We start from the raw sequence: 27,259 nt of genomic DNA, 5'->3' as shown, positions 1-27,259 counted from the left end.
ATTTTAGTATTTCAGGCTTTTTTTGCCCCCCAAAGAACCAATTTTCGTCCCCATGGAGGCAGTATCATCCCCATGGAGAATGAGTGGTTTAAAGTGTTTGGAGAGAATGCCAGATTGACAGAAGGTAGAATCCTTCCACTTCTCTATTGGCTGCCTTCCCTTACTAATGACAAGTGTCTTTAAATTGGAAGGAGAACAAAGACTGATTTGTTCAGAAGGCTGTGAAGAGATGGGTGGGAGGGCATCTAATCATGTTCACTCATGAACTTCCACCAGTCCAACCACACACTGGCAGAGTGAGTACCCTCTGAAGGACTCCCGGGGCTCCGGCCAGACAGGGAAGGATCTGGAAACCACATCCTGTGCAGAAACAAAAGTGGTGGGGGAGAGGCGGTTCACATGGAAAAGTGTAAACAAGGAATGACAACTGCTACTTTCAAATACTTGAAAGGTGGTAGATTAGAAATGCCAGTAGATTTACTATCTGTGGTTTAAAGGAAGGAAAGGAGGGGCAAGGGAGTGGGACAAAGATCAAATTCTGGTTGAAGGTAGATGAACTTTCACCATGAGCTAAAGGTAAATAAGCCTCTTTTTTTAATTAAGAGGCTCCACCAGCAGAATGGGATGCCTCAGCAGGTATTTAAAGAATCCATCACCACCACCACCACCCCACCAATTTAAATGGATGAGTCAGCGACGTATGGGAGAGACTATTTCACTGGGGGAGAGGCAGGACTTGATGACTTCTAAGACCCCAATCATCCCTCAGGACTGTAGGATTTTCTAACAACCCAGATGAGTCCTAGAAAGTGGCAGATCCTATTAAAATCACAAGAATTAACTTTAAATATTTAAAAACTCCAAATAATAGACCTCTTGTGTTAAGTAACATCCAATCCCACCAAATTCTACAAAATGGCCACTTGGAGTGGCCCTTGGACTCTGAAAATTGTGATCTATGTTTCTATGGTTCTAACTGCTTCAATAAACCAGGAGGGACTCTGACAGCAGGGGACAGGCTGATGTTCTATAATCAACCTAAGTGAAGTCATCCCCTCTCACAAGTCCAAGAAGTCCAGTTTCTTAAGTAACATAAGAAGACAGCTGGCCTCCAAACGACAAGCCCGCAAAATCGCCAGGGAGTTATATGGTGAGTTCACTGAAGGAAGCTATTCCTTTAGCCACTAGTAAAACCCTCAAAAGCATTCATTTTAAACTGGGGGTCACAACCTATTAATGGTCACAAAATCAACTCCATGGGTCTTGATCAACATTTTTATTTTACTTTTTTAGGTGAAGTAGAACACAGTAGAATGGCTCAAAAATAGAACGCACTACACACATCACGAGTGAATACTGTTTGGTCAAACTTCTGTTTCAGTTAAATATGTGTGTGTCATGATTAAATATCCTTCTTAACACAGTCGCCCTAAAGAACCAAAGCTTAGGACTAGGGACACAACCATGCAGAAAGAGCAGGGAGACCAGACACTCCGGGTTGAGATGATGAGTTTAATGCCACAGCCGACACCCACATTCACACTTTGGCTCCTTCAGACAACTTGATCTTTGGGACTAGACTTTGTATAGAGTCAAACACCACACAGAAGCACATGGTTGCCACACGCAACACTCCTGCCTTTTAGCCAGGGGGACAAGATACCTATGTCTCATGATCAAAGTACTCTTTTATTCTTAAATAAAAATTTTAATTTGCTTTGACCTCCCAAGGCTCTAATCCCAGTCTCCAAATTCGTCTCAAGGGATGTTCTCTTCACGTGGGGACGGTTTAAACAGAGGCCGCCTCACCAGAGCAGCCTTTCAGTCCTGCAAGTGTCTCTAATCCATGATATGTACATGTAGGTTTGTGCAGGCAGGGAACACGCATGACAGAGAACTACTTTGGTGGTACTGGACGGGTGGTGTTTCTTCACTGGATTTTGGTGACGGCTTCATGGATGGAGGTAGCCACATAATCTAGATTTTTGGTGGTTAAGCCACTCACGTTGATTCGACCACTTGGCAGCAGGTAGATGTGCTTTTCATTGATCAGATACTCAACCTGCTTGGCTGTTGAAAACCAAAAGGAGACACAATCAGAGCAGAGGGGATCCTTAAAGCAGTGGAGGCTCAGCAATTGTATGACAAGTACAGCTTTCCTTCTTTCCCCTTATCAGAGAGAAGCAAAACAAAAGGTGCTATTTTGAACAACTGACAAACAGAAAAATATACTCACTAGATTCTGGAAAGTACTCTTACTAGTTCACCTTTGAAGCCCCAGAAAATTCAATATGGCTACTACTGATGGGAATTTTAATCTGGGATTGCCTTCCAACCAAGCCTTATATATTTACATCCACCAGGACACTCCTATCAACTAAAAACAACATCAGGTGGACAGCGTTATAAAACGCTGGCTATGAAGTGCTTCCTTTAGTTCTTCCCTAACCTGGACTTAACGCTGAGCACCCGCAGCAGCCTCCCTTTGACATTTCATATTGACAATACACTGGACAAGGCCCCAGGCATGAGGTACTGATCAATCCTGTGTGAATTAACCAATGAGCTGAGAAATGACACAGACCTCTCTGACCTGGCACCATCAGACTTCTGTTCATTTCTCAGCTCTCTTGCAGATGCAGCAGAGTTTTTCCATGTTTGCAGAAATGTATCACATATGAGTAAGAACAGACTACCGTGCTTCCTTTATACAACAGTCTCTAGAGCAGTTTTGCGAGTTGGCAAATCCATTGATAGAATTTTAGTGAATTTGGCTGGGCACAGTGGCTCACGCCTGCAATCCCAGCACTTCAGGAGGCCACGGTAGGTGGATCACCTGAGGTCAGAAGTTCAAGACCAGCTAGGCCAACATGCTGAGACCCAGTGTCTACTAAAAATACAAAAATTAGCTGGGCGTGGTGGCACGTGCCTATGGTCCCAGCTACTCAGGAGGCTGAGGCAGGAGAATTGCTTGAAATCCAAGAGGAGGAAGTTGCAGTGAGCCGAGATCACACCCCTGCACTCCAGCCTGGGTGACAGAGTAAGACTCTGTCTCAAAAAATTAAAAAAAAAAAAAAAATTAGTGAATTATTGCTTAAGTAATTAGTACTTTTAAGATACCACCAACCTGAGGAAATGGAATAATAATAAAATCATCATAATCAGAGGAGCGAACACTTATGTGCCAGGCAATGTTCTAAGCACTGCATCTTAGTTCATCCTGATAATAACTTTATCGTGCCCGTCTTACAGATAGGCCATAAAGACGTTAAATGGCCTTCCGAGGTCGCACAGCCGGTCAGTGGTGGATGTGGGATTTTCAGGCAGGATTTTAAGTCCAGGCTGTACACTGTGATGCTACACTGCCTCTCTATGGAAGTAAAAACTCTGGACCCTGGACTCAGGGCTCCTTGAAGGAAACCAAAACAGTTCACCCCAAAAGATACTTTGACATATTTTGAGATGGCTGTTCAGAGGGCCTACATACACATTAGCCCTGCAAAGCTGTCCTTTGTGAGAGAGATCTGTATCTGTAGAGAACATCTGCATGGCTGCAGCTAGACTTTCTCTGATGACCTCCCTTGTCCAGATCTAGGGGAAATTAACTGAGAGTCTGATGCCTTTAAAGGTCTAAAAGAAATAGATCTTTACCAGCTATTTTCTCCGAGGGCTGCTACCTGTGACTTATCTACATAATATAACAAGACCACCTTTGCTAACCAGGCCTTCTCTTCTCTGTCTGCCAAGAGAACCTGTTTTGCCAAGCTCCAAGCTCCCATTCTTTCTGTAACCCCAAGATGGTATAAAAGCATCAATCTTCTGGCCATTTATTTTAGTTTTATTTTGTAAGACACCTGTGCAAGTTAATAAATTTGCATGCTGGCCAGGCACAGTGGCTCCTGCCTGTAATCCAAGTACTTTGGGAGGCCAAGGAGGGAGGATTGCTCGAGCCCAGGAGTTGAAGACCAGCCTGGGCATCATAAGGAGACCCCTGTCCCTACAAAAAAATCTTAAGGATTAGCCGGGCGTGGCGGCACATGCCTGTGGTCCCAGGTACTACAAAGGCTGAGGTGGGTAGATTGCTTGGGCCTGGGAGGTCAAGGCTACAGTAAGCCATGATCGTGCCACTGCACTCCAGCCTGGGCAACAAAGTGAGACTGTCTCAAAAATAAATAAATAAACGTGTATGCCTTTTCTCCTATTAATCTGCCTTTTGTCAGCTGATTTCCAGCCAACTTTCAGAGGGCAAAGGGTAAGTTTTCCCTTGACCCCTCCAAACAAACAAACAAAGCAAGCTTCAGAAATGGTTTACCTGTGTGAACTGGTCACCCAAGGGGATAGAGCCTCAAGCCAACACAGCCCCAGGCGCACCACTGTTTCTAAAAACCTGTGCCCTGAGGCAGTGATTAAACGGCTCCTAGGCTGGTTTTTGGTTTTGTTTTAGTAAAAATGAGGCCTTTCTACTTTTTCAGAAAAGGGAGTGTCAGAGTTTGAGAAGCCAGTAAACGTTATGGACTCTTTCCCTAGAGTAGGGCCAAAATACACATACACAATTTTTTAAACATCAGTTCAGGGGTAAAAGTACATCCAGGGACTCCAGGTTAAAAGCCCCATTCTGACAGAAAAAAGATAACAAAGGAAGTATTGTCATGTGAGAATTGTAGAAACTAGATGGCGAGTGTATGGGAGTTCACTGTACGATTCCTCCAACTTTTCTGTATGTTTAAAACTTTTCCAGCCAGGTGCAGTGGCTCACGCTTGTAATCCCAGCACCTTGGAGGACCGAGGCAGGCAGATCACTTGAGCTCAGAAGTTTGAGATCAGCCTAAGCAATATGGTGAAACCCCGTTTCTACAAAAAAGTTAGATGGGCATGGTGGTCCACGCCTGTGGTCCCAGCCACTCGGAGGCTGAGGTGGAAGGATCACCTGAGCCCAGGGGGCAGAAGTTGCAATGACTCGAGATTGCACCACTGCACTCTACCTTGGGTGACAGAGCGAGACCCTGTCTCAAAAAAAAAAAAAAAAAAAAGGCCGGGCATGGTGGCTCATGCCTATAATCCCAGCATTTTGAGAGGCGGGGCAGGTGGATCACTTTGAGGTCAGGAGTTTGAGACCAGCCTGGTCAACATGGTGAAACCCTGTCTCCACTAAAAATACAAAAATCAGCCAGGTGTGGTGGCTCATGCTTGTAGTCCCAGCTACTTGAGAGGCTGAGGCAGAAGAATCGCTGGAATCCAGGAGGTGGAGGTTGCAGTGAGCCAAGACTGCGCCACTGCACTCCAGCCTGAGCAACAGAGCAAGACTCTGTCTCAAAAAGAAAAAAAAAAAGTTGGGAGGAAAACAAAACCCCTGTTTTTAGTAAGGGTAAATGATGTCAAGCGCTAAAAATACAACTTTTGTGTTATAAGCACAGTTCTATTCTCATCATTTTCCCAATTCATAATATTAATAAAACTAATTTCCTCCTGTGGATAATGGGAAGATATGGATATTTTACAGGGAGACATTCCCATATTGTGAGCTTTTAGACTATTACTACTAAAGATTATTAATATTTCTGTTACTTGTAATATTTTTACAATTGTGAGTGAATTAATTCTCCGTTCCACAGTCAAGAGGACATCTATAGCTAATTGAGCTATTTCTTTACTTTCTTAGGTAGCTTCATTTTACCCCAAAGTATTTTGAGGGGCCCACAATACAAGCTCTATTCACTTTCATTTATATTTATTTTCTTTGGATTTTTCTGAGAGCACTTCACGCTGGCGCCGTGATGGCCCCAGTTAAATACCTCCCCATGGCCTCTGCTGTTCTATCTACAAACCAAGCCAGCCACACATCCCTCCCTAGAGTCACTGGGACACACAGGTGAGTGGCCACATCTGCACTGTGGGAATTACTAAAGAAATGACGCCTGTAATCTCAGCTACTTGGGAGGCTGACGCAGGAGAATCACCTGAATTCGGGAGGCCTACTAGATTTTCAATCAGCTTTTAATTCCAACCACCAATCTAGGTTCTTTTTTTTGTTTTGTTTTGAGACAGAGTCTCGCTCTGTTGCCCAGGCTAGAGTGCAGTGGCGTGGTGTCAGTGCAAGCTCCACCTCCCGGTTCACGCCATTCTCCTGCCTCAGCCTCCCGAGTAGCTGGGACTACAGGCGCCCACCACCATGCCCAGCTAATTTTTTTGTATTTTTAGTAGAGACGGGGTTTCACCGTGTTAGCCAGGATGGTCTCGATCTCCCAAACTCGTGATCTGCCTGCCTTGGCCTCCCAAAGTGCTGGGATTACAGGTGTGAGCCACTGCGCCCAGCCCAATCTAGGTTCTTGTTTATGAAATGCAGAGATAACTTTGTAACCCCTTTTTGAGGATAATACCTAGAAATAGGAAAGATCTGTTAAGAAATCAGGTCTCTGAATAATCATACATATTTATATTCAGGATTAAGACAAACCCAAAACGTACCTGAGCATTTATAAGAACCTTTCATAAATTAAGGCTCCTAGCTACCAATCCTGTTACCTACCGGCTGGCTCTGAGCCACTTCCCAGCCCACAAAAATGGAAATATCTTGGCTGTGGGTCGCAGGGCAGACCACAATACTCTTCTGAGACCCAAAGAGTTTGCGAGACCGTGGGACACCATAAGAAAACCTAACTTGTCTTGGTCCAAAGCAATGGCTACCCAATTAGGCAAAGGCCATGAAGGTGAGCTCAAGGCCAGCGACTGAAAGGAATGTTGTGTGTCTACATGCACACATGTGCTGGAGGTGGTGGGGGCCACTTACGGTTCAACCCGGTGAAGCTGAACATTCCAATTTGATCAGTGATGTGGTTCCAGGTCCCAGGGGTTTTGAGGGCTTCTAGTCGTGCCCTGAGTTCAGATCTCATGGTCAGAATCCGGTCAGCCATTGTCTTCACATTACCTTTCCTGAAGCATGGGCAGCGACATAAATACCAATCCAGACAGGAAAGATGGTACCCGAAAACACACAGGTTTAAAAACCGTAATTTAAATGACAGCCGACAATGGGATCACAACCTGCCTATTATGGCATGTGGATGTCTGGATGGGTGGATGAACATACCAGAGAGAGAGAGACTTAGGGGGAAGAAAGAAGGGACTACATTTCCTAGCGAGTCTAGTGCTGGTCTTGGGTATACTGGCCATAATACACTCACGTTTCAACTCAGGCTTCACCGAGGTGCTGCTATAGATATTAATAGGGTAATATGTTTCATCAGGACTTATTAAATAGAGATTGCAGATGTAGCTACTATATAAAACTACTGTTCTAAAATAAGATAAAGTGTAGGTAAATTACAGACAAAAACCAAGAGCTCCCAAACTGTGAAACTGCCTAGATGCTGGGTATTCTATTCTGTTGGGAATGCCTTCCTGGGTTTTCTAACTTTATGGGGAGGAAGACTGGGTGGAGGGGGAATTGGGGAAAACTACCATTCACCGAGTGCCCCCTCCTCTCTTCCAGGTGTTGTGTTATGCATATGTGAGGTAGGTATCAGCCCATTTTACAAATATCTGAGAGTCAAAGAAGTTAAAGTAATTTGATCCTGCTTCTGCCAAAATGAAAGGAAGAGACCCCGTTAAATGTACTGGGACAATTACTGCTCTGCACTCTCCACCCCCTGGCCCACCAAACTGGGAGCCCCTTACCATTCCTCAAAGAGCTCAGGGTTAGAGAGGGTGTCGGCCACGATTCGTGCTCCCTGGGCGGGGGGATTGGACCAAGTAATCCGCACAATCTTCTCCATCTGGGAAAGGACTCGCAGGATGCTCTCAGGTTCTTTTCCAACCACAGTCAGATTCCCGACTCTCTCATCTAAAGAGAGGGAACACAATCAGCTGTGGCTGCCGAAGCGGGGAGTGATGCGGGGAGATGGGGCTGTAACTCCTCGGGAGAGCACTCACTGTAGAGCCCGAAGTTCTTGGAGAAGGACTGGGCACAGAAGAACTCGAAGCCTTCAGACACAAAATAGCGAATGGCCCAGGCATCTCTCTCTAGGTTTCCAGATGCAAAGCCCTGATAGGCTGAGTCAAAGAAGGGGAACAGAAACCGGTGCTGCGGGGAAGGAAAGTGAGTCAAGGCAGGAAATCCTTCTGGCACCAACCTCAGATACCAGCCTTCCTTCCCCAGCTGATGCCTGGAGGGAATTTCAAACGCTGTCCATTTCTCCTATTTCTTGACTATATGCACCCAAACACCACTTTACATCCGTTTCTCTCTACAACCAGCAAGTGCCACCTTTTCCGTAAACTTTTTAAAAGTACATTGTCCTAGAATGTCCCAATTCAGCTTATATAAACAGGGCTTACTTCTGATGCAAGGAGGCAGTGTCCTACGTTGGTGGATTCTCCTCCATGAATTTCTGGCGTGAGAGCCTTAGTCAAGTGTAGGCTTAGTATCCCCAGGGCTCCTCAAAACCTTGAGGCTATTCTACTAGGTACTCAAGAGGAAGGGAACAGAGTAGCCTCCATTCTTGTCACTCATCTCCTCAAAGAGCTCTCCACAGGGAACCTGCTTCTACAGCTGAGCTCTCTGAGTGGACACCGCTTCCCTCCCCAGAACTGTCCAAGCCTTTGGTTGTACTTTGATTCCCATCTCTTAGGTGTATCTTGATTAGGCGGGACTGGGGGGGTATCTGGACTCCTAGTCCAGGATGACTCCTCTGCAGCTCATGCCCCCCATCCTGGCACTCCCCAAGTCCTATCAGTCCTGTCTCTTCAGAGCTCCCAAATCCTTTTGCATCTCAATGTCCCCACTGCTACCTACTTCATCCAGGTCACCATCAACTCCTACCTGGGCTATGGCAACAGTCTCCTAACTGCTCCCACAGCCTGTTTAGTCTTGCCTCTCTCTGATCCATTCCCCGCTGTGACATCAGGGTGACCTTAAGATCATGTCATTCCCTGACATCCAAGATTTCAGTGGTTCCCTACTGCCCTGAGAATAAAGTCTAAGCCTCAGCACAGAGCCTGCCCCTATTCACTCTAGCCTCATCTCTCACACTCCCCATGATCTCTGCCTGGGGCTTCTGACTATGCTCTGCCCTCTGCAGAGTACATCCCTTCCCTGTCAACGCCTGTCTGCTGATGCCTTCTTAACTCCTCCCCATCCTACAGGACTCAACATGGAAACCACTTCTTCCAGGAAAGTTCCTGCCACCAACCCCCCCAACTCCCACATATACACTGCCCAAAGTCTGCACTATGTACCCCCATATAACACCATCAACACAGCTATTTCACAGTATCACAGCTGTCTTAGTACTCGTCCATCTCCCCAGACAGGCTGTCTGTCTTTGAGGGTAGGGACTGCATCTGCTCCGTTCAATACTGTATTCCCACAGTCCCCAATACACAGCAGTTCCTCAGTAAGTATTCTACAGACTCGTTAACGAAGAATAGACACAGTTTCAGCTAGGAATTCCCACCTAGAAAGTTACACCAAAGAAATCATAAAAGGAAGTTTTGTTACGTAATTGTTCATCAGATCAAGTAATCTGAAGTAAACCTAAATATTCATCAGATATTTACCCCATCCCTCATATGACACATCCATGAAAGGAATATAATATAGCTATGAAAAATGATGCTGCAAAATGTTCAATGACATGTATATAAAGAAGTGAAAATGAAAAACAAATTGTGTTGCAAAAAACAGTACGGACAAAATGATCTCATCTTTGTAAAACATATATATCTAAAACTAGACACACACACGCACGCACACACACACACACACACACACACACACACACAGAGTCTGACATTCTATCTACCAAAACATTAACAGTGTCTTTCTTTAGGTAATAAAATTTACAGTTAATACTTATTTTTTCTTTGGACTTTTCCCATTTTCCTAATTTCTCAGCAAACAGCAAACAGGTATTACTTCTGAATACATTAAATACACATACTATTCTTTAAGAGATGCTCAGAAGAGGCAGTTACCTTCATGACAGAAGCAATCTGCTTCCACTGCTCCGGAGTTGGGTCAGTCCCAGTTGGGTTGTGCGCACAGGCGTGAAGGACAACGATGGAGAATTCAGGAGCGTTCTGAGGAGAAGGAAGCTATGTCAGCTCTAACACTGACGGGAATACTGGGAGACAGCAGCAGGTCAGTCAGTGATGGAGGGCAAAGGGCAATCATATTCTTGTCACTCTTTCATGTCTCTTTTGTGCCCTCTCTCTTACATGCTATGTCAGAAACCACCATCTGGTGTGGGGAAGGTGTCTCAGACCCCTTCACTTAGCAACTGGTCCAAAGACTTTGCCTGCTATTCCTGACACCATGCGATTCTCTACTTTTTCCTCTAAATCACCCACCTCCAGATCATTCAGGAAGCCCTGGAGGTCCAGTCCTCTCTTCTCTGCATCCCAGTAGCGATAGGACCGAATGTCTTTAAAACCAGCAGCAGAAAATACAGCATTGTGATTCTCTGCATGCAAAGGAGTAAAAAGTTAAGCACTTTTACAAACACTAGGAGGCATGAGTGGAAAGGATGCAAGTCAGCTTCCAGGGCCCTCCCAGGCTCAATGTCCACTGGGCATCATCCAGGTTGGGGGTTAAGATGTAGAGGAATGACTGTAACCAAGAACAAGTTCAACCAGTCACATTAATGCCAGACTTATATTCTACTACAATGATACTTCCTGCATCTACATTCTATGCCTCCTCTGGGGAGTTTCAACATAGCCTTGGTAGATACAAGTCTACCAAGAGTCTTGAGAAAGAGCATTCTTAACTTGATTTTGAGCAGCAGGTTTCTCACGCACTGCCATAACCCACTGTTCAAACCATTCCCAACGGTAAGTTGTTCCAGGGCTGGATTACATTTTCTGTGTAACCAGGGAGAGTCATGAGGATAATTCTCTCTGGTTTCTGTTTTTCCTCTCACTTCAACTGAAAAACTCACCCCAGGTTGGTGAGGACACATAGACGGGTGTGTTCTTATTGTTTGTTCCATTGTACCAGCGCGCTAAGAAATCAGCCCCAATTCGAAGTGCACCCGTTCCCCCCAAAGACTGCACACCTCCTACCTGAAAGAGAAGAAATAGGTCACAGGCTGATAATGGTGAGGTTAGATAATATTTATAAAAATAAGGTAATAATGAGTACTTACTCTGTGCCTGTTCTGTGCTAAGCCTTTTAATTATATTATCTCATCAAAACCTTACAACAACTACATAAAAAAGGTACTATGATTTGCCCATGTTTACAACTAAGGAAACTGAGGCTGAGAGAGGTGAAGAACCTTGCTCAAAGTTACCAGCTACTAAGCAGGAGTGCCAGTCTTCAACCCAGGAGGTCTGACACTAGAAGAAGCTTCCTTTCTGAACACAGAGGTAGACACACGAAGGCCACAGTGTGTATGTGTGTGTGTGGGTGTGTGTGTGTGCGCACATGTTCACGCGTGCACATGCCTTGGAAGGCAAACCCATCTCCTCAGCACCCATCCTAAGATCAAACTTACCCTCTAGCATAAGCCTCTAAAACAGTGTTCCTAACTTGTCATTGACATCAATCTGTACTACTCCTCATCTCTAGAATTCAGGCTTATTAATCCTTAGAAGTACATTCTAACAAAACAGAGGTGATGCACGAATACTACTTTCCTCTCCTTGGCTTCCTCTCTGTTTTTTTTTTTTTTTTTTCTTTTTGAGACAGAGTCTCATTCTGTTGCCCAGGCTGGAGTGCAGTGGCATGGTCTCGGCTCACTGCAACCTCCACCTCCCAGGTTCAAGTGATTCTCCTGCCTCAACCTTCTGAGTAGCTGGGACTACAGGTGCCTGCCACCACGTCTGGCTAATTTTTTGTATATTTAGTGGAGACGGGGTTTCATCATTTTGGCCAGGCTGGTCTCGAACTCCTGACCTTGTGATCCACCTGCCTTGGACTCTCAAACTGCTGGGATTACAGGTGTGAGCCACTGCACCTGGCCGGCTTCCTCTCATCTTAAAGTGACCTAACATAGGCAACAATAAAAGTCATATTTTATCTTTATTTATTTTACTTTAAGTTCTGGGATACATGTGCAGAATGTGCAGGTTCGTTACATAGGTATACATGTGTCATGGTGGTTTGTTGCACCCATCAACCTGTCATGTAGGTTTTAAGCCCCACATGCATTAGGTATTTGTCCTAATGCTCTCCCTCCCCTTGTCAACCAACCACTGACAGGCCCTGGTGTGTGATGTTCCCCTCCCTGTGTCCACGTGTTCTCATTGTTCAGCTCCCACTTATAAGTGAGAACATGTGGTGTTTGGTTTCCTATTCCTATATTTTATCATTTACAAAATGCTTTCACGTACATTCAATGCCCACATGCCCTCAAAAGTCAAGTCTATATCCCCTGACACATGAGGAACTGATTCAGAGATGTGTTTTCCCAAAGGATACAAAGCTGTGAGTGGCACAGCTCAGCACAAATCCAGGTTTTCCATTACAGACCGAGTCACTACATTCTAATGATGTAGTTCTCTGCCTATAGATCTTTGACTTTGCCTCTTCAAAATTCTAATTACGTTTCAGCATAAGTCAGCAGAAAAATGTCATAAACCACGTTGCCCAATTTGTCTAAAGGATTGAAGAGAAAGGAAGAAAAAGATCACATGAAAAAGTATATCTAGCCAGACGCAGTGGCTCACGCCTGTAATCCCAATACTTTGGGAGGCCAAGGCAGGTGGATCACTTGAGCCCAGGAGTTTTGAGATCCAGCCTGGCCAACACGGTGAAACCCTGCTGCTGCTAAAAATACAAAAAAATTAGCCAGGCATGGTGGCACACACCTGTAATCCCACATACTCGGGAGGCTGACGCACGAGAATCATTTGAACCTGGGAGGTAGAGGTTGCAGTGAGCCAAGATCGCACCACTGCCCTCCAGCCTGGGCAACACGGCGAGACTCTGTCTCAAATAAATAAATAAATACAAGGAGGGACACACACCAATCTTCTAACAGTGGCAACCTCTGGAGAGGGGTCCAAGGATGTAGTGGTTGAAAGGGACTTTGGCCTAATCTGTAAATCGTTTTTTCAAAAATAAGATGAACGTATTCATGTATTAGTCATAAAATTTTACAACAATTTAAAACATCTATTTAGATGTCTGGGACTTACTATTAAATAATCCAGCTTTGGTGGAGGGCAGGGAGGCAGGGAGGCAGGGAGTGGGGTAGAGGGAAATATACAAGATTGACCCTATACAGATAATTGTCGAAGCTAGGTGATGGATACATTCCTCATACTAGCAGGGATTCATTCTTCATACTGTTTTCTCTACTTTCATATGGATTTGAAATTTTCCATCATAAAAAGGGTTTTTTGTTGTTGCTTTTTGTTTTTTGAGAGAGTCTCGCTCTGTTGCTCAGGCTGGAGTGTAGAGGTATGATCTCGGCTTACTGCAACCTCTGCCTCCTGGATTCAAGTGATTCTCCTGCCTCAGCCTCCTGAGTAGCTGGGATTACAGGTGCGCACCACCACAACTGGCTAATTTTTGTATTTTTAGTAGAGATGGGGTTTCACCATGTTGGTCAGGCTGGTCTCGAACTCCTGACCTGGTGATCCACCTGCCTCGGCCTCCCAAAGTGCTGGGATTACAGGTGTGAGCCACCACACCGGCCAATAAAAAGGTTTTAAAACTCTTCTTAGAGAAGAAAAGCTTCCTAAATCTTTTTAAGAACCTAACATAACATTGATGCTAAAAGACAACAAAAGGGAAAAAAGTAGAATGAGAGACTTAGCTCGTACCTTGATACTAACTTCCCAAGTAAACACTAATGAACAGTATTAATCCAGCAGTACATTCAAGTTACCCCCTTGATTGAGAGTCATCCCATGAATGGATTATAAGAGACATAAAGCCTGTCATGCTGCTAGATAGAGAAAACCCAAATGATCATCACAACAGATAAGAAAAGCTTGGCTATTCCTGAGATAAATGCTTAGTAAAATAGGAAACAGTGGATACTCCCTGAAAATGACTGAAAAAAATTCATTCAACCCGTAAGTCAGCTTAAAAACAATAAATCGTTTAGCAGAAACCCCATTTAAGCCAGGAACAAGGCAATGATACCAATTATCAGCACTATTATGCACCAATGTTCTGTTTGTATTTATAGGTGTGAGCATCTGTGAAAGAATATTATCTGAAAAATGAAACATAAGCAAAGGTGACACTCAAAGGGATGCAGAAGTAAACACAGCTGTACATTACAGAGAGGAGCGAAGGCAGTGCACTGGGGTGAAAATGCTCAGTGTATGTCAGATTTGGTGGGCTAACTTCTCTGTTCTTTACAGTGATCTTTACTGAGCACTCATCCTTTGCTATTACTTTAAAAGTTTTGCCCCCACATTGTGGCTTACCTGAATTCTTTATGCAAATTGCTACCAAGATGATACAACACAAATGTGCATTTATTTTTTATAAGTTTGTCATCCAGCTAAGTTGAATGTCAATTTCATACATGACTTCACATTTCAGATACCTAAGACACTCTGGAGTGCTAATACTTCCTAAGCATATGAGCAAGACTTCCCTTGAACATGGTTTTAACTTCTGGAAACATGACAGATGCATAGATACCAGTGGAAACATTTCCAGGCATAATTTTTCACTTCCTGTGCCCAACTTTTAACTCCACCCTTTCTCTCCCACTACAGAAAGCCAATTCATTTTTTGAAAAAGTCAGAATACATTAAAAATGTGCTTAGAAGAGATAAACCGACTCCACATTAACTAATCCTTGACATCCATGATATATATGACACTTGAAATATCAAATTCTCAAGAAGTTATCACTCCCTAAAACTATATTAAATATTGGATGGCTTCAGTGAAACACAAGTTGCTCTAAATATCAGCAATTAACAGAAACAAATTTTTGGTGAATCAGTAACATAGCAATTTGGTCATTCTGCGAAATGATTTTTGGCAAATTGTCCTACAGCCTAAGAATGTACTTGTTATAAAGGAAAATCATAACATCAAAGGAAATAAGTACAGACTTCACAAGGAGCCAGGCAACTGGACCTGGGTAAACAGGAGTATCCAGAACAAGGGAAATCCAGGAAGACTTGGTATGAAGCTAGACAGAGCAGGCCACTGCTAGACATGTCAGCATATGATTGCTGGATTCTAGAACCCTTGTCTGAGATAACAATTTGTCAATACTATGACTTCACTGTGAGGACTAGGAGAGCAACCAGGAGCTGCCTGTGGCCACAGCCATGCTTCATTCATCTGGGTGGCCCCAGCATCTCTCACGGCATCTGGCACATGGTACTACATAAGCATGTGCTGAACTAGATGAAGAAAGAAGACAGTGGTTGTTGGGAACAGGCCCCCCAAAATCTGGCCATAAACTGGCCCTAAAACTGGCCGTAAACAAAATCTCTGCAGCACTGTGACATGTTCATGATGGCCATAACCCCCACGCTGGAAGGTTGTGGGTTTACCGGAATGAGGGCAAGGAACACCTGGCCCACCCAGGGTGGAAAACCGCTTAAAGGTGTTCTTAAACCACTAACAATAGCAAGCTCGATCTGTGCCTTAAGGACTTGCTCCTGCTCCAGATAACTAGCCAAACCCATCCCTTTATTTTGGCCCATCCCTTTGTTTCCCATAAGAAATACTTTCAGTTAATCTATAATCTATAAAAACAATGTTTATCACTGGCTTGCTGTCAATAAATAAGTGGGTAAATCTCTGTTTGAGGCTCTCAGCTCTGAAGGCTGTGAGACCCCTGATTTCCCACTTCACATCTCTATATTTCTGTGTGTATGTCTTTAATTCCTCTAGCGCTGCTGGGTTTGGGTCTCCCCGTCTGAGCTGGTCTCAGCAAGTGGTGAAAAGATGTGAGCCACAGCAAAAGCCCCAAGTCTCCTACAGGCAATCAAAGCAAGAGTGGGATGTCATGATGTGACAATGAGTTATGGCCCACGAGCCCTCCTTTCTACAATGCTCAGTAATCTCAAAGCTGAAACAATACTATGCTGGGGATGAAAAATGAACATTTCTGTCTGGATCCTAAGATCTAAAAGTGGAAAAGTAGTACAAGGCAGTGAGGAGTGTAGAAAATAGGTCTCCACAAAATGGCTAAAGGATCTGGAAATGCTGAATCTAGAGAAGAAAAATCTAAGGGAAGAAATGATTACTGCTGGTTTTCTAGTTCATTCATTCTTTCATTTATGTCTCATCTTTAGTTTTGGCTCAAATGTCATTTCTATTTCTATCATAACCACCCTAGTTAAAACTGTATCCACTCCCAGAATTCCTAACATGCCTCCTCCTGCTCTATTTTTATAGCATTTATCATCTTTAGTATACTACATCATTTTCTTATTGATACAGTCAATAAGATTACATTTATAGTCTGTTCCTCTCCCCAAAACTGAAAGCAAAGGCAGGGGATTCTGTATGTTTGAGTCACTGCTGTGCTCCAGCATCTAGAACAGTGCCTGGCTCTAGTAGTGGGCATCTGATGACTGAAGGAATGAATGAATCCAAACCTCTGTAATCTGAGGTACCCAGATAAGAGCCAAATGCTGAAGATCTGCAAGGTAAATAAGTAAGCAATGATCCCTGCTCTGGGGAAAGTTAGGGTCTTGTGGAAGATGAAGACTTATAAAATTGTCCACTGTAGTAAGCACAATTAAGTACTGTTATTCCCAAGCTGTGAACAAAGTCCTGTGATAACTTAGAGAGCTTAAACAACAAGCTCTGCCTAAAATACCTAAGGACTCAGTGTGGAAGTGACCCCTGCTCAGCTCTTGAAGGACTCAGAGGTGGGACTGGAGAGCTAGAGAAGTAAGGGAGGGCATTCCAAGTGGAGGGAAGGGCCAGGCAAAGGTTCTTAGTCATGGCAGGGCCCAGTAAGTCTAGAAAACAGCAAGGCTCTTAGAATGGCAGGACCTCTAGTGGAGTGAGGGGAAGTCAGCAACTGTAAGAACAGGATGACTTTCCGTTTCTAAAGAGAAAATACATTCTCACCCAAAACTTACCCGCTTCTCCTTGAGAGCTGGGCTGTCATCCCCAAGGGCAAGACGAGAAGCACAGCTCCGGAACTCGGCCAGGCCCAAGATTGGCAGATACTCGTGGTTTAGGCTATGGTCATTAGCAATCTTCTGCTCCACTTTCTTCACTACTGGCAAAACCCAGGGATGGCAGTCATCCGTGCGATACGCTGGAGAATGGAAAAGGGTTATACACAGAGGAGGCTCAGGCTGTATCCAAGGTAAGAGTTTGTAACTGTGAACTGGGAGAATCCCACCACCTTCCAGTCAAAACAGAACAGTGAAGGAAATTGGAGAAAAGTTCGTTCACTTACTGAGTACCTAATTTGAGCCAAGCACTGGGGTAGGTGTTGGGCAAACATAAGGGCAGATGTGGTCCCCATCCTTGTGCAACTTACAGCTCTTAACTATGTGACCTCCAAAAAGTAGAATGCTGAAATAAAACTGGGACATCACAGAGCCTGGTCACATAAGACAGTACATAGAAAAGCATTCTGCAAAGTAAAAAGCATCTTGCAAATGTCATGTCAATATCGCTATTGCGTTGAGGTCTCTAGGCCATTGGCCCAGCAGTCTTCTTCCTTCTGCATCTCCCCAAAAGACTTCCAGAAAAAGCCTAGGTGCTACTTCCACATGAACTTGGCACCTTTAACACAAACATCGAGAAGGAGTGGAAGAAGGCCCACCACTCCTCCTGTCCTAGAAGAGCAGAAATAAGACGAATGATAAGCAAATGCCCTGAGGATTTCAACAACAGGTGACACAATCACCCAAGGACCCACTTAAACACATCTTTATCCTCTCTGTATTTTGAACTCAGCCAGTGTTTACCCTTCCAACTTCATCCCACTTCATCTGCCTCACCCTTTCATTGATCTAAATTGATCTGTTTCACAATATTTAATCTTGCTCTACAGTAAACCTCTAGGTATTTCCTCTTCCTCTGAAAGTATTTTTAAGTCACTCTGAGTTACCCATCACCAATTTCTTTCCCTACACTATTCTATGATTATGTTAGGATTAGAGCTTTACAGGGCAGTTGCTTTAGCCTTGCACCCACGTCAATAATCTCTCCAAGTAGGACTCCTGGCAGGGGTCGTTTGCCTCTCTGCTTGAATGTTTAGGTCCTGAATAAGCCTACACTTATGCAAGTGATTGTGAAATGGAAACAAAATTTTAAGACTGATTCTGATTTTTATTTTCTTGATTTCTGCCCAACATTAATCCCTGACTTTAAAAAAAAAAAATCACATTTTAGGGTTGTTGTTATCGTTTACTGAACAACACGTTGATTGCAGAAAATTGGGAAAAGCCCAGAAGGTAAACAATAAACATAATTAAAGTGTGATTGTGTTTTGAAACGTGAGAAGGAAATGAGATTTGGTAGGGGTCAGGAGTGGAATGATATGGTTTGGCTCTGTGTCCCCACCCAACTCTCATGTTCAATTGTAATCCCCAGTGTTGATGGACCATGGGGGCAGATTTCTCCCTTGCTGTTCTTATGACAGCGAGTGAGTTCTCACTACGTCTGGTTGTTTAAAAGTGTGCAGCACCTCCCGCTTTGCTCTCTCTCCTGCTCCGCCATGTGAAGGTGCTTGCTTGCCCTTCACCCCTCCTCCATGATTGTAAGTTTCCTGAGGCCTCCCAACCATGTTTCTTATATAGCCTGTGGAACCATGAGTCCATTAAACCTCTTTTCTTTATAAATTACCCAGTCTCAGGTAGTTCTTTATAGCAGTGTTGAGAACTAACATAACATATAATCCCAGTACTCAGAGACAAGGAGTATGAAAATTTTGGTGTACAACCTTCTAAGCTTTATTTTCGATGGCCATATTCTTTTATAAAATATGGATCATACTGTACATAGAATTTCAACATGCTTTTTTCCATTTAAATATATATTATGAATTTTTCTTCCTTATTAACTATTCTTCTAATAGGTGACATATTTGCATGTCTCCATCCCATTCTTATCCTCTATCTACCTAGTTATCAAATCCCTCCCAGTAACATTTCTTAAATATCCTTCCAGCATTTCCCTATGCTTACACAAGCAAACACAGCTTCTTACATATGCCCTTTTAAACAAAAGGTAGCATACGGCATACTACACACTATTTTGTGTTCCTTGCTTTTTCCACTTGAAGATTGTTTTACATTTGCACATAGTGTCCTTGTTCTTTTTTACAGTTGCTTAACTGATGAATGTACCATATTTTACTTTGTCAGTCTCTTGTTGGACATTTGAATTGTTTACCATCTTTGGCTATTAAAACAATACTTCAGTGAACAACCCTGTACATACGTCATCTCACATGTATGCAAATATATCTGTAAGATGCCGGGTGGAAAACAAAAGAGTGGGCTAAGAAGTATGTGTTTTTGTAGTTTTGACAAATATTTCCAAATTGTCCAAATTGATACAGGAATTATATCAGTTTACATTCCCACCAGCACTGTTTAAGGGTGTTTGCTTCCACATAGCCTTATGCACTGAGTGAATTTTTGCCAATATAATATGTCAAGTAGTTTTAATTTGCAATTCTCTTATTATGAATGCAATTGGGTATTTTTCATACATATGAGCCATTTACAACATCATTTTAGAGAATAAATAATATTTCTTTTTATATATAATGTATTAACTGTGTTGCTTTAAATTATTTGCTATTATAAACATTGTGATAAATGCTCATATTTATGCATATTCCTGAGTGTTTTCTTAGGAAAAATATCTGAACGTTAATTTATTAGGTCACAGGATATACAGTAAATAAAAGACTTTATAAGATCGCTTTGAATGTCTTCTATCAGCTAACTCTACCCTCCAGGAATGTGTCATCTGCAAATCTGAGAAACATTTCAAGCTAGTAATAGAAATGTGGGCAGGGCTACGGACTGAGAGCCACTGACCAAATGCCTCTGGGTAGGAAAATCAAACAATACTCTCATACCACTCATAGTCTACCTTCCGGCTCTAGTGAATCTAACTCACAATATTTTTCTCTGTTTTTGAGACAGGGTCTCACTCTGTTGCCCAGGCGAGAGTGCAGTGGCATGAACACAGCTCACTGCAGCTTCAACCCCCTGGGCTCAAGCAATTCTCTTGCCTCAGCATCCCATGTAGCTGAGACCAAAGTCATTCACCACCATGACCAGCTAATTTTTTTTTTCAATTTTTCATAGAAACAGGGCCTCACTTTGTTGCCCAGGCTGGTCTCAAACTCCTGGGCTCAAGCAGTCCTCCTGCCTCGGACTCCCAAAGTGCTGAGATTACAGGCGTGAGCCACCATGCCTGGCCCAACTCACGATACTCTCATACCATTCATAGTATACCCCTTAGTCCACCAAACTTCTCAACAAGTTCAAAAAGCTTCCTTCACCAGCTGGGATTTGGTCTGGTTTCTCTAAAGATGTACCAAAATAACTACTTCCAAGTAAGAGTTGTCCCTAAAGCACATCAACCTATCTATGATCATAATGCTACCATTGTTCAAAATATTCTTGAAACTTCTTTTGGAATTGTTTTTAGAGGCCACATCTCATTATTTTGAATATCCTCGATAGTGCCAAATCTTTGTCCTTTCAAAGTTAATTATTTTTTGGGAATAGCATTTGCATCATCTCCATTGAAGAGTGTGGGTGAATACACTGAGTAAAACTCACGGAGAACAATTATTTTAAAAAATGATCTCTTGTGTGGGTCCTACATGCCTTGACAGCCAGTCTAAAAGGGGTTTCCAGAAATCTTGGAACAAGAAAAGCATATTTGAACTACCTACAAAGGATACTATTTAGATGCACAAAAATCTGGGGTGTTTATAAAAAACCAGTTCTGTTATGTTTTAGTTCTGTGTCTGGGTGTTATATCTATTCTATAACATTATTAGGCTATATGTTTACATTTATGATAATATGTCACTCTAAATAATGTGTTACAGATAAATAAAATATGAAAGAGAAAGAAAAAACTGGAATACTGCTGTTCTTAACACTACTGCATATTTTGTGAAACTCTAAAATTCCTACTACTTGGGTTAGGGATGGTTGGAGAGGCATTGCGTCTATACTGTGACTAAAAAAAACTGGCCAATTCTCCATTGCCCAGTTTTTCCCAGGCTGAGTTCTAGATTTGTTCCCAATGCCTCTTCTAACTGCCCTAGTGAAGCAGAACCAGATTCCTCTTGGGTGACTGGAGCAGTGAGGTCAGGCATTATCAGCAACCACTATTCCTGCTCTCCCCAAGAATTTTTATTCCTATTTGTTGGATCCTTGAGTTTCTCATTCACTCTTTCATTCACCCATTCACATAACAAATACTAAGTCTCACCATGAGCCAGGCACTGGCTAGTAGAAGCTACAGAGATTGATACAATAAGATCCTGTCTGCCCTCCAAGAAACACAGAGCATAGATAGAACCTTTAATTCTACTTTGAGGAGTCAAAGAAGATTTTGCAGAGGATGAAGAATGAAAGATGAATTAGAGTTTAAAAGGTAAACAAGGGAAGAAGGGCATGCCAGAGGGGACACCTGTGTAAGGCCCCAGAGGCCTGGGGAGCATGAGGTCTTTGAGGATCTGCATTTTCATGACTCTGATGTGGAATCCATTAAGGATTAGTTTATTATTAATTATTAGCTTATTATTATTAAGGAGTGGCTAAAAGAATCCTGGAGTCTCTTTTAAGGAACTTCAGTTTCAATGGGTAACCACTGAAAGCATTTAAGCAAGAGAGTGACATGAACAGTTGCACATTTTAACAGGATCATTTGAGTGACACCACAGAAAATAAACTGGAGAGAAGGACAGAGACAGTAGTTAAGAAGGGTGAGTCATTAGAAGTAGAAGCAGTAGAAAGCTACCGCTATATTCCAGAAGGGAAATAATGAGGCCTTGAATTCATGCAATGGCAGCAGGGATAAAGAAAAGGAGTGCCACTGGAAATAGATTTGAGGTAGAAAAGACAGAACCTATTGACCAAATAAACAGGGGACTGGGGAAAGGACTGCTGTTGACTCCAAGGTCTCCCTCACGTCTGGATAATGAGTGGGTGGTGGTGGCGGGGTGGACCAAGCTCTAGAACACAAGGGGAAGATAAAAGAAAAGATCAAGGGGAAGGTAGAAATGATGAGTTGTGCTTTGAACACGCTGAATTTGAGGGAGCTGTAGGATGTGTCCACTATAGGCCTGACATTCAGAGATGAGGTCTGGGACACAGAGAAAGACATTGATGGAACCTGAGGGCAGAATAATAACACGGATTTACTACTTTGTACATACAATGTATTGCGCTAAATACATTTCTTTACTCTCATTTAATTTGTATAGCAACCCACAAAATAGATACTGTGATGTCTATTTTAAGGATCTGGCCACTGTGGCCAGAAAAGTCAAATGATTTGCCCAGGATCACAGAGATAACAAGAGCTAGGCTGTCAGTTCATGGATCCACGTGCTTTTTTAAAAGCAAGAGATGTCTAGAGAAAGCCTGAAGCAAGCAGACCCCTGGGACCATGTCAGGGCCTTTTTATCAGCATGCTCCCCAGCTCCATGCCCCACTGGTCTTCTTCTTGGGTACAAGCCCTTTTAGGGGACTCACAAAGTCTACAGGTGGGCCCATGTGGGCCCAGCAGTCTTGCTTTGCAAGAAGGAAAGGAAGAAAGAAGACGGAGATTTAAATGGTCAAACCATCACCCACATCTTCCTCCTAAGATCTCCACTTCCCTCATCCATCCCCACTCAAAAGCCCAATTAGGATACTAGGGAGAAGGCCGGGGTACTCAGAAACACCTGATAAAATATACATTTCCAACTATTTTATTTGAAGATGCTAGGAAACCATGTTGAAAACAAGAAATATTAAAGCTAGCAGAGTATATCTGGGCCAAAAGAAAGCTAGGCTCACATGAAAAAATGGACTGGAGTCTTTGAAGAAACTTCTTGCTACAGGTTGTACCAGGTTGGATCCATCTCCCATGTCCTTAAAACCACTTCAGTCTGAAGCTTTGAGAAGCACTAAAATGATCAACTTAGAAAGCATTGTGCTTAGCAGTGGAAAATGTGATGCTCTCCTCTGTTTACCTATAAGGAAATTATTTAAATCATCACAGCAAGAAGAACAACTCTGGGGAAACTAGTTCCAAGTAGAAACTGACTTGAGATTACAGTTGCAGTTTATTCTAAACGTGTCAAAAATCACTGGTATATTAACTAGATAACCTCCATTCGGTTTTATCTTAACTTGGGGGAAAAAAAGTATCTTCCCTAAGGTCAATTTTTAATTACATTTTCTTCACGAGGGGTATAATTGGGGATGTGTATAAATAAGGCTAGGACATATAAAAGCTGGAAGGAGGCCTTTTATTCTACTGTAATTAGATCCTTATCCAAACACCTGCTATCCACAAAAAGACGGGTCACATTGATAATCAAAAATAACATTTATATATAACACTTTTCATTTACATATCACATTTCACACATAATTATTCATTTAATCCTCAGACAACTGATGAGGCCAGTAAAATTATTATCCTACACTATAGTCACAGAATGTGCTAGTGAATTGTGGAGTAGACTTTTAGTACAGTAGAATCTTAAAGGTAGAATTTCAGAGAAGGTCATTCAGTCTTGGCTCCTCATTTAACAGACTGAGCCCCAGGGATGTTAAGTAACCCTTCCAAGGTCACATTGCTGGACCACGGTGCTGGGCCTGTACCTAGGTCTCCTGGCTCTTCCCACTACAGTGTACTGGCTACCACCTGGAGGTACCTGAAATAGAGGTGCGGGCAGAGACTCTGAGGTCTGAGAGACCTGGCCTGGATTCCCAGCTCGACCACCCAGTGGTCAAATGACCTGGGGCAAATTGCTTCACCTCTCCAGTCTTTGGCTTCCTTGCCTCTAAACAGTAATAGTAATAAACCACCCTCCAGAGTTGTGAGCATTAAATGAGATTACATGCATAAATCATTTGCTCATGGTAAGGAGCTGGAGTTCCTGGAAAACAGGACAAAGGCACCATCACAGCTGGGGTGGCCGTCTGAGCCAATGACTCCAATCCTGAGTCCATTGCTTCTGGCCTGTGCTGTCGGGGTGCTTTTTCTCTGCACGAGCAGTTTATTTCCAAACTAATGTCATAAATTAGTTCATTTTGCAGTTCTTGAACTGAAAGTTTTTATTCAATATCTTTTATGAGAATCACTCAAAGAAATGCCAGAAAAACAATAACAGTAAGAGCTAACACTTATATAAACCCTACTTTTTTTTCTTTTTTGAGATGGAGTCTCACTCTGTCACCCAGGCTGGAGTGCAATTGGTATGATCTTGGCTCACTGCAACCACCACCTCCCAGGTTCAAGCGATTCTCCTGCTTCAGCCTCCCGAGTAGCTGTGACTACCAGTGTGCACCACCACGTCTGGCTAATTTTTGTATTTTTAGTAAAGACAGGGTTTCACCATGTTAGCCAGGCTGGTCTTGAACTCCTGACCTCAGGTGATCCACTTGCCTTGGCCTCCCAAAGTGCTGGGAATACAGGTGTGAGCCACCGCGCCTGGCCAAATCTGACGTTTTAAAAAGATGTATTTACACTGACAGTAATACTAGTTCTTTGTATATATTTGGCTGCAAAGAAACACTTGGAGGTTTTGGACTGGATTTAAATTAAGAGATCAAATGGTGTCCACTCAAATTCAAGTTGAGGCAATCTTTCAACATTTCTCCCACTCTGTTGCCTGCTAAAAACATCATTTTCCCTCAGTGGGCTAAACTATGTAGTACTGACTTATTTTAAAAGGTTTATGATGAAAAATTTCAAACCTATACAAAAGCTGAGAGAATAATATAACGTATGCCCATGTACCCACCACCCAGCTTCAACAAACCATCACTTTTCAATGGATTTTTCCTTACCCCTCCACATACTCCTTAGGGAAGACTGTTTTTTTTTTTTTTTTTTTTTTTTGAGACAGAGTCTCACTCTGTCGCCCAGGCGCAATCTCGGCTCACTGCAACCTCCGTCTCCCGGGTTTAAGCAAGTCTCCTGCCTCAGCCTCCCGAGTACCTGGGACTACAGGTGCCCACCACCACGTCCAGCTAATTTTTCTATTTTTAGTACAGACAGGGTTTCATCGTGTTAGCCAGGATCGTCTCATCTCCTGACCTCGTGATCCGTCCGTCTCGGTCTCCCAAAGTGCTGGGATTACAGGCCTGAGCCACTGCGCCCGGCCGACTTTTTTTTTTTTTTTTTTTTTTTTTAACAAATCCTATGCATAGACAAAACATCATCTATGAGAAACCTGATTCTGAGCGTCCTTCATATCACACTCTGCTACAAAATGATTCCACCTTCTCTTTCCACAATTTCTAGTCCTTTTATTCTAAGTCTATTCCCTAGCATAAGGCTTTATGCTACCCATTTTCATCCCTCTGGCTTTGCATGTGGCAAAATCCAAACGGAGAAAGTAAGTGTCTGTGGGGCTTCAAACATCCAAATGACAGTGAGAAGAATAACAAACTCATCAGAGAGGGTGAGGGGTAAAAAATTTGAGAGGCACTCCAATACAAATCTTCTTGGTAGATGGAGAAACTGAGGCCCATGCTCTTAGCTGTCCAAGGTACAGATGAGAATCATTTGAATCAAGAAATGAAGACAGGATGTGTGGAAAGTAAGCTTCTACTATCCACTTCACTCCTTTCCACCATCTCTACCCATTCCTACCACATTTGTGAGGGCCAGAACATTTCCCCAGACCCTCCGGGGGCAGCATTAACCTGTCTCAAAGCATGTGTAACATCAGCAGATTTTTAAATCCTTAAGGGCAAAAATCAAACCTCAGTCTCCCTCCACAAAGCTTAATAAGGTAGTTGATTGACACTCGGTGGTCACTCAAATATTTACCGACCCAGAACAGAGCTTCCTAGCGTTAAAAGTTCTCCTTTACCCATTTCCCAGCAACCAGAACCCTAAGCCTATCAGGCTTCCTATTTTTCTCCCTATCTCTACCATCTCCGGCAGCCCCATTTCTTATGAGGCTGTAGTATAAAGAACGCAAAATGGGTAATCAGAAAGACTGAATTTGTGTCTTGGCTGCTACATCTGGTTTGTGCGGCCTCGGACACATTACCCCTTTCCAGGGACTCCACACCCGGATCTGTAAAATGGGCAGGTTTTAGGAAGCCTTCGTGGATCCAGCCTCCTCTCCGGCGCCGCCCTCTTCAAGCAGCGCCACACTGGGCCTCGGCTTCTCCCACAGCGTCCACGACCTGGGGTGGGTCCGCTCCACTCCCCGAGCTGCTCACACTCCAGAGCACTGCATCCTTACCTCCCACTCCCAGGTTGACCTTGCGGGGGTCCGGATCCTCTCGGAAGTCGGCAGTGAGCTTGAAGACCAGGACAGGCTGGGCCTGCGGAACCTCGGCAAAGACTGACGGAGGCGCCATATCGAGAGAGCAGGAATCGAATGGTTTCACCCCGCGCCCGGAGCTGGCCGGTCAGGTCTGGCCGCTGCGACTGGAGGAGACTCTCACCTTCACCTAGCCGACGGGGGCGGGCCTGCGGCCTCCAATGGTCGAGCCGCGTCTAGAGCTTGGCAACGCGATTAACCAATCGTCAGCTTGTGACGAAGAAGAGCCAGGCGGGAAGGAACGCTATTAGCCAATCCAAGAAAACAATCTTATCGGGCCGAGAATGATGTAACCAATGCAATTTACTCCGGCTGAGGCGTGGGCGGAGACTACGGTTGATTGGTAGAGCGTGTTCCTATCGCAGAGGCTGTTATTCCTTCGGTCTCCCGGCTGAGGGGAGGAGCCGAGAGCGCGGCTGGTGCCCCGGAGAGGGCGCCTCTTCGACCTTCGAGGACCAGGAGGATACGGGGAAGTGTCTGGAGGGAGTTCCCGAGGACAGGTCTTCCTGTTCACGCCGAGCAGGTGTTGGCGCTGCCAGGCCCGGCCTGGCGGGCACGGGCTAGCAGCCAAATACGCAGCGTCTGTGCTCGGGACGCGAGTGTTCGGCCAGGACGTACAGCTGCGGAGCCCGCGCGGGCGACCTTGACCACTTTGGTCGGCTGTTTCCCCTTGAGGGAAGTGTAGCTGTGCTGCCAGCCTTGGTCTCTGGCAGGGAAAGTCCTTCCAACAGGGAGGGGTGCCCACGAATTCCTTTTTGCCGCTCTTCTATTAATAATTTGAGATTTTCCTCCCCGGTTCCTTGCAGAGGGCCTGGTGCTCA

At 43.8% G+C, this 27,259-nt stretch overlaps 1 protein-coding gene across 2 annotated transcripts; it reads right to left on the bottom strand.

Annotated features, from left to right (window-relative positions):
* Positions 1–1,261: 1,261 nt before the first annotated feature.
* On the bottom strand, positions 1,262–26,737 carry GOT1 (glutamic-oxaloacetic transaminase 1). 2 transcript variants are annotated; one of them, XM_030940593.1, is made up of 9 exons: positions 26,358–26,737; positions 17,023–17,204; positions 10,938–11,061; positions 10,348–10,460; positions 9,973–10,077; positions 7,930–8,080; positions 7,675–7,840; positions 6,788–6,930; positions 1,262–2,169 (listed from the first exon to the last, which is right to left on the bottom strand). In XM_030940593.1, exons 1-9 carry the CDS (start codon positions 26,473–26,475, stop codon positions 1,931–1,933), a joined length of 1,341 nt encoding a protein of 446 aa, XP_030796453.1. In that variant the 5' UTR covers positions 26,476–26,737; the 3' UTR covers positions 1,262–1,930. The 2 variants fall into 2 exon arrangements, with proteins under 2 accessions (XP_030796453.1, XP_010354373.1); XM_010356071.2 differs by having other exon boundaries at positions 1,262–2,070.
* Positions 26,738–27,259: the final 522 nt, after the last annotated feature.

This window comes from Rhinopithecus roxellana, chromosome 11, assembly GCF_007565055.1.
Source record: "Rhinopithecus roxellana isolate Shanxi Qingling chromosome 11, ASM756505v1, whole genome shotgun sequence".
Taxonomy (NCBI): domain Eukaryota; kingdom Metazoa; phylum Chordata; class Mammalia; order Primates; family Cercopithecidae; genus Rhinopithecus; species Rhinopithecus roxellana.
The sequence above is the reverse complement of the archived record's forward strand: the minus strand, read 5'-3'. Positions and strand labels throughout refer to the sequence as shown.